This window comes from Sinocyclocheilus rhinocerous, unplaced genomic scaffold, assembly GCF_001515625.1.
Source record: "Sinocyclocheilus rhinocerous isolate Xijiao unplaced genomic scaffold, SAMN03320098_v1.1 scaffold115, whole genome shotgun sequence".
In the NCBI taxonomy this organism is placed as follows: domain Eukaryota; kingdom Metazoa; phylum Chordata; class Actinopteri; order Cypriniformes; family Cyprinidae; genus Sinocyclocheilus; species Sinocyclocheilus rhinocerous.
In genome coordinates, this window is record NW_015650001.1 from 784,650 (window position 1) to 792,068 (window position 7,419).

The following is a 7,419-nucleotide window of genomic DNA, read 5'->3' on the forward strand; positions in this document are numbered from 1 at the left end:
CTCAGTTAGCTTAACGCAGTACACGTAGCAAGGGTTTTTAAAATAATATAATAAATAACAAGAAAACCGATAGAATAGAAAAAGAATAGAGCAAGCTGTTAGAGGTCTTTTTTGCTTTTGTTAATTGTATAATAAATAAAAAGAATACAGATAGAATACAAAAAGATTAGAAAGCAAGTGTTAGTTTTTTTTTTTTTTAAAGAAAACAATCAGCAAATGAATAGAGTGCATGTCTAAAAGGGACAAGTGTTTTTTTTTTTTTAAATAGAATTAGAATATAATAATAAAATATTATATTATAAGATCTCTATGCACACACTGTAAAGACATTGGTAGATGTAAACATGTTACAATGGTAGACACTGTAAACAGACTGTGTGGTCACAATTATGAATATGGGACTACTGTACTGATATAATCTTGTATTTTTCATGTACAATAAGCAGAATAATTGCAACATATGGTTATAAAGCATGAAGCTTGTGGTGTCAGAACGCCAGTCTATCAGTCAAATCCGAAGAATTTGAAGACGCAACCCATTGCAACGCGTTATGGCGTCTCAGATAGTCTGGCGGCAGATAAAAGTAAACAATAAATGAATGAGTGATCGTAACAAAAGTGTGCATCAAATACACTGAACGCGGAAGCTCAAATGTGTGTGACGTGCTAGAGACAGACCTCACTGGTTTTTGCATGTCACACGCGTATATTTCTTCTTATTTTGGTTTTAATGGCAGCTGAGCACGCACATTTGAGCATCTTCTTTTCCCGTTTAATGGCCGTTGATAAACCCACTTAGGTGCATACCTACTGCATGACACCGGCATTACAGCTGACGTAAAATAAGGATCGGGCTGAGGAGAGCCGATACCGATCAGTTAAAATGCTTCATTTTTATTTTATTATTATTTTTTAAAATTCAATTAATTGGAAAAATACGTTGGTTCAAATCCACAGAAAATGTGTTGGTTCATTTTAATGCACTATATAATAACACTACTATTTTATGTTTATAGCTAGCTAACTAAATAATAACATATAGCACAGATATTTGAAGGTAGCTCTATCGCCCCCTTGAGTACCGGAGAACATTACTCCTGTACAGCGGGCCGTGTGTTCACAATGTTTTGGCCGTGTATTTGTGTCTGTTTTCACATACTTGGCAAGAGAACATTTTTGATTGAAAGTCTGCCTCATTTTCACTGATATTATTAAAAATGTGCCTTTTTTGTCCTCTGTGCTGCTTATTAGATCTGCAAATATATTGGAGTATAAGGGCTGAAATTGCCCTGCTCTCAGCTCACAGTTTGATCTCAGAGGGTGTTTATAATGCGCCACAGTGTTATTAAATGCACCCTGATTTGGCTGCGAGATACAGCAGTGGCCATTCATTTGCAAAGGCACCGCAGCCTCTTAGGAATCGCGGGCCTTCAAAAGATGCCTCCATGTTTTAATATTCATTGCTACAAGGGGCCAGATAGTGTCTTGGTTTGTGTGTGTGTGTGTGTGTGTGTGTGTTCTGATATGAATGCAAAGAGGTTGCTCCTAAACATTCGCCCCCTTACTCGTGAATAATTTGATCAGTCTTGTCACCCCTGAAAATTGAGCTTGATTGCTATGAATGACTCAAGAGTGTTTGTCTCTCCTCCATCACTTTCTCTCTCTTTTTATAGGGATTTCCTTCCCCGAGGCTCCGGCATCGTCACCCGCAGGCCTCTCATTCTGCAGCTAGTTAACAACAAAGCTGGTGAGTGTGTTGATGAGCACAGCACAACCAAACAAAGCCTTCTCAGGTATTTTTAGTATGTATGTATGTGGAAGGTTGAAACCACATGCTTTCATGTGTATTCATACTCAGTGCCCATAGTGTTTATGCTGGAGCTAAAGAGGTGTGACATTAAATTGGGTGTAAAAAAAATGTGTCGCATCAAATGACACATCGAGGGCCCTTTGAAATAATATATGTATATGTATATAATTGTATAATGCATGTAGATAATTGTTTTGTTTAGTTGTTTTAACATTTTAATGGTTTAAATACATTTTAATAATCAAAAATCAGTTGAATTCATAAAACTTTAATCATTTAATAATGTATTGCAATTTTAACAATAATAGAGCCCTTTGAAATGTTTTGTTTTCTGTTTTATTTTTTCTGCAGCCAGTGTTTTATGATTTTGATATGAATTTATAATCAAAAATGGTGGTTATCAAATGAATGCATAAAACATTAACTACACCTTAAAATTTAATCAAATGACATTTGAACAATTCCTTTCATTTTTTTTTGACAAAGAAAGCGATACACAATAGAGGTTTATTCTAATTAAATGAAATTTGAACAATTTAATTCTTTTTTTTTTTGATGAAGTGCTAAACAATAGAGTTTACACAATAGATAATTTATTCATACAAATTTTGTCAAATTCTGTGTTATAAAGTAAATAAATTGTAGTTTTTATGACTGGATCTGCATCACAGAAATTATTGGGCTCTATATCAGTCAACAAAATGTATATACTTATTTATTGCAATTCCTCTTACTAGTGGCACAGAAATGACGCTTCAGCTATAATAACGTCATCTTATTCTGTTTCCATACATAAAGAAAGTTCCCCTCTGAAAATTCCCCTTCTAACATTTACATCTCTCAGCCACTTTAAAGCAATTATCATCATTTATATTGTTTTCAGCATGAGGCACTGTAATGTAGCGAGAACAAGAAAGTGCAGATGGAAAATTAATTCCCGACAGAAAGACATTACCGAACAAATTATCTTCCAAATGAGTGCAATTGACCATAAAGTTGAACATAGCAAAGCTGAACTGATGTCTGCTTGTATATGCACATTATCTGTGGATCATTCACATCATTGGGAATTGAAAAACAGTTTTTATTCCCGGCCAGTTCCATTTTGAATTAATACTAGAACGAAATGAATTTTGGTTCTGATAATGCAGAGGAGGGAAAATAGGAAAAGGGAAAAATGAATTCATTGAAGCATGTCTTCATTTCTAATTTTAGATTTTTTACATTGATATGAAAATATAAGTTCAATTCAATTCAATTGTGTGTGTGTGTGTGTGTGTAGTTACGTAATGCATTTGACCCATGGCCCTCAGTTTTTGTTTTTGGACCTTTGTATTGAAAATGTATGTGGAACAGTGTTATTTTAGTCTCACTGAAATGCTATTGTATTTTTGTATAAAAATTTTGAATATTTTTTATTTATTTTTATATTTCCCATTTTCATTTTAATTAAAATAGTAATTTTGTGGTGTTTTACTATTTCTATATGTTTTTTTTATGTCAATATAATATAATTTTATGAATTTCAGTTTTAGTTATATTACTACTAAAATGTAGCTAAAAGAAAATTAGTAATGCTGTTTTGGCACCTAAAAAAGGGGTTTCAGGTTACATTTATTTTAATTCAAGTATGGAATTTTATTTGATTTGATTTGATTTTTTTGTAGTTAATTATAAGAACTTGTGTAATGCTATCTCTCATGCTTTATGACAGTGATATGGTTTAGCCTTTAGGTGATAATATTACTGTATGGTTTTCATGTCTTTTTTGCCTTGATGCTGAAATGTCATCGCTCTAAACCACACACACTCCATCGCTCTGTTTGTAGAATATGCGGAATTCTTGCACTGCAAAGGAAGGAAGTTCGTGGACTTTGATGAAGTCCGGCAGGAAATTGAAGCAGAGACCGACAGGATTACCGGGTCCAATAAGGGCATCTCTCCTATTCCCATCAACCTGAGGGTTTACTCGCCACACGGTAATACAGCACAAGGTTCCCTAAGACCACAGCTTTCCTTAGTCCACACTTGGCAGCCATTGTTAAAATGTCACTCGTCTCTTTCTCTGTTCAACAGTATTGAATCTGACTCTCATCGATTTGCCCGGTATGACTAAGGTTGCCGTGGGCGACCAGCCGCCAGACATCGAGCATCAGATTCGAGACATGATTATGCAGTTCATCTCTAGGGAAAGCTGCCTGATCCTCGCTGTCACCCCGGCCAACACTGACTTGGCCAACTCGGACGCTCTCAAGGTGGCTAAGGAAGTGGACCCTCAAGGTGAGGATTGCTGGGAGGGTTACACACGGATAAAATTACAAAAGGATGTGTATAGAGTTCACATAGTCATGGAAAACCTGGAAATATCAACTATAGCAAACCATATTATAAGTGAATCTGTCTTTATGAGCGAATAAAGTCTTTTGAGGAGCTTCTTAGTGAATCACAGATGGTCTGAATGATTCATTAGTGAATCAACCTGACTTAGAATTTTGGTCCAGTAATAATAAATGACTGGAAATGTTATGGAAATTCATTGGTCAAAAGAGTGGGAGCCCTGTGGGTTGAACACAAACCCTGATGATGATGTTGTTAATGTGTTTTTGTTTGTTTCAACAGGACTGCGTACCATCGGTGTGATTACTAAACTGGATCTAATGGATGAGGGTACAGATGCCCGGGATATCCTGGAAAATAAACTCTTACCACTGCGTAGAGGTGGGCAGTTTGTACTTAACACAGTCACATTACAGCAGTGTCATTTATGGACAATTTCTTATTATTTATGAGTCATTTTATGTCATGCTATTCAAAAGTTTGGGGTCGATAAGAATTTCTTGTTTTGGAAATTAAAAAAAGGATAAAAAATACTGTAAAATTGTGACGTATTACAATTTAAAATAACTGTTTTCTATTTTATTATATTTAAAAATATAATATATTCCTGTGATACAAAGCTGAATTTTCAGCAGTCATTACTCCAGTCTTCAGTGTCACATGATCCGTCAGAAATCATATCTTTGATGAATAGAGAGTTAAAAAGAACAGCAATAATCTGAAATAGAAATCTTTATACATGTCTGTTGCTTCTGATCAATTTAATGCATCCGTGGCCGTGCTGAATAAAAGTATAAATTTCTTTAAAAAAACATTTTAAATATATATATAATACTGACTGACCAAGCTTTTGAACAGCAGTGCATCTTATGTAATTTGAAATTCAACAAAAAATATAATATAATAACTATTCTCTAGGAGGAGAAGAAGCTTCCCATATATTTTTGTTGACTTACTGTATAGTATTCGAAAGTTCTTTCTTCTTGTCCTGACTTGTTTTGGACATGTCCTGTCCTGTATTTTTACACCCCTTACTGTTTCTTTGTTATTCTCACATGTAAATAACATGAAGCATTCATATCCACTGATACTAGTGCATATATCAGTCGCAGTATAAACAATATTGCAAAATTTCAGTTGACACATTTCTATCATTGCACGGTGTATATATAGTCAAATCGTCCAGCCCTGGCACACGCCATTTATTGCCGCTTTCCCTGTCCCAGGTTATATTGGCGTAGTGAACCGAAGTCAGAAAGACATAGATGGCAGGAAGGACATTCGCGCTGCACTGGCAGCAGAAAGGAAGTTTTTCCTGTCCCACCCCAGTTACAGACACATGGCTGAACGAATGGGAACACCACACCTGCAGAAGGCCCTCAACCAGGTAGGACCAAATCGCTTTTACGCAAAATGCTGTTATGGATTTGCATAAATAACTGGCGATTTTAGAAAAGATTTGTGTACAGTTATGTAAATGAAGCTAATGCCTGAAAACGACTTAATTTAGTCAATGTCACCTTCTGTTTTGTGCCTTTCTGTGTATCACTTCCTCTTCTTTTATTTTTAGCAATTGACCAACCACATCCGGGACACGCTACCCGGCTTGCGCAGCAAACTCCAGTCTCAGCTTCTCTCTCTGGAAAAAGAGGTGGAAGAGTATAAGAACTTCCGCCCGGATGACCCTACGCGAAAAACCAAGGCCCTGCTGCAGTGAGTGTTTACGGCAGGTCACTGACTCAAGCAGTTTCTGGGCTATAAACTGTAGACAGATGTTTATAGCTCTGAGTACCTCTTTCAGGATGGTCCAGCAGTTTGGAGTGGACTTTGAGAAGTGCATCGAGGGGTCCGGAGACCAGGTGGACACGGCAGAGCTGTCCGGAGGTGCCAGGATTAACCGAATTTTCCATGAGCGCTTCCCCTTCGAGCTGGTCAAGGTAAATGCTTCGTTTCAGCAGAACACTTAGTTTTGTCTGCTTTTGAGCTGATAAAGTTGGTCTGAATGTCTGGAAATACTACTTTGATCTTTAGATAACACGTCCCAACAAGTTTCCGGGAAACCCGGTATGCCACACAGGTGCGGTGGCTTATGAAGTCTCTCTTTCTCTTTCAGATTGTGTTTGACGAGAAGGAGCTCCGGCGAGAAATCAGTCACGCCATTAAGAACGTCCATGGTGTCAGGCAAGTGGTGTCCCGTTGACGGCAAGCGATCGTCAGCCCTGCAGGCCATATGGCGGCATGAAAGCCACAGCACTTCTTATGTCCTCTGTTCAGTGACTAATATCTCACTCTTTCACTCGTCACACGCATTCTTTCTTTCTTTCTCTCTCGTGTGTTATAGTAAGGCCATGCTTTCACAACACAGCTACCAGAATCGCTTTACTGCTCACGGTTTTTCTTATCATCTGTCTTGTTTTAAATATAATTAAAATCGTACATATCGCATCTGTTAGTAGATGTATATATCAGTAATAGTGGCATTTTAAAGTATTTTCTGCATGTCACCACCGTTTTCAACAATACCATATTTTCCAGAAAATAAGCCATTCTTGACTATAAGTTGCATCGGGTCAAAATTTGCAGTCTTTTATAAGTCTTTTTTCTTACATTCAGAAATCATGTAAAATAAAATAAAAAATACATTGAATAATTTACAAACATTATAAAATCATATACAAACATGTATTTTAGTTTCCCTTACTAAAATCCTTTAAATTTAACTGTTAACAGAACAGAACAGGAATGGAAAAATCTTATATAAAATATATATAAAAATATATATATATATATAAAAAAGGGTTAAAACTGTCATATTTTGTAGAGGCATTCATTATAAACAACATTATATATTATTAAAGACTAGCCTAAATAAATGTATTTAAAGTGAAACTGAAACGACTGAAACGAGTAGGGAAATTTGCTTTATTAATAAAGCTCATGTACTTCTCACATTTGGCAAATTCAAATTCAAATCCATGTTTTGCTTGCTTGACGGTAAGTGCATTATATAAGACATATCGGAATATATGTCTGATGAAAAAGTATATATAATATATGTCTTACACTGCCGTTCAAAAGTTTGGGATCAGTAAGACTTGTAATGTTTTTTAAAGAAGTCTCTTCTGCTCATCAAGGCTGCATTTATTTGATAAAAAAAACAGTAATCTTGCAAAATGTTATTACAATATAAAATAATGGTTTCTATTTTAATATCCTTTAAAATATAATTTATTTCTGTGATGCAAAGCTGAATTTCCATCATCATTACTCCA

At 35.7% G+C, this 7,419-nt stretch overlaps 1 protein-coding gene across 1 annotated transcript in view; it reads left to right on the forward strand.

Annotated features, from left to right (window-relative positions):
- LOC107711149 (dynamin-2) overlaps positions 1-7,419 on the forward strand; it is a 49,287-nt gene that overhangs the window by 18,910 nt on the left and 22,958 nt on the right. The window contains exons 2-9 of the mRNA XM_016516089.1: positions 1,674-1,747; positions 3,640-3,789; positions 3,887-4,090; positions 4,430-4,528; positions 5,374-5,534; positions 5,718-5,860; positions 5,949-6,084; positions 6,261-6,328. Of these exons, the coding sequence (XP_016371575.1) occupies positions 1,674-1,747; positions 3,640-3,789; positions 3,887-4,090; positions 4,430-4,528; positions 5,374-5,534; positions 5,718-5,860; positions 5,949-6,084; positions 6,261-6,328 (1,035 nt within the window). The remainder of the gene's footprint in view (positions 1-1,673; positions 1,748-3,639; positions 3,790-3,886; positions 4,091-4,429; positions 4,529-5,373; positions 5,535-5,717; positions 5,861-5,948; positions 6,085-6,260; positions 6,329-7,419) is intronic.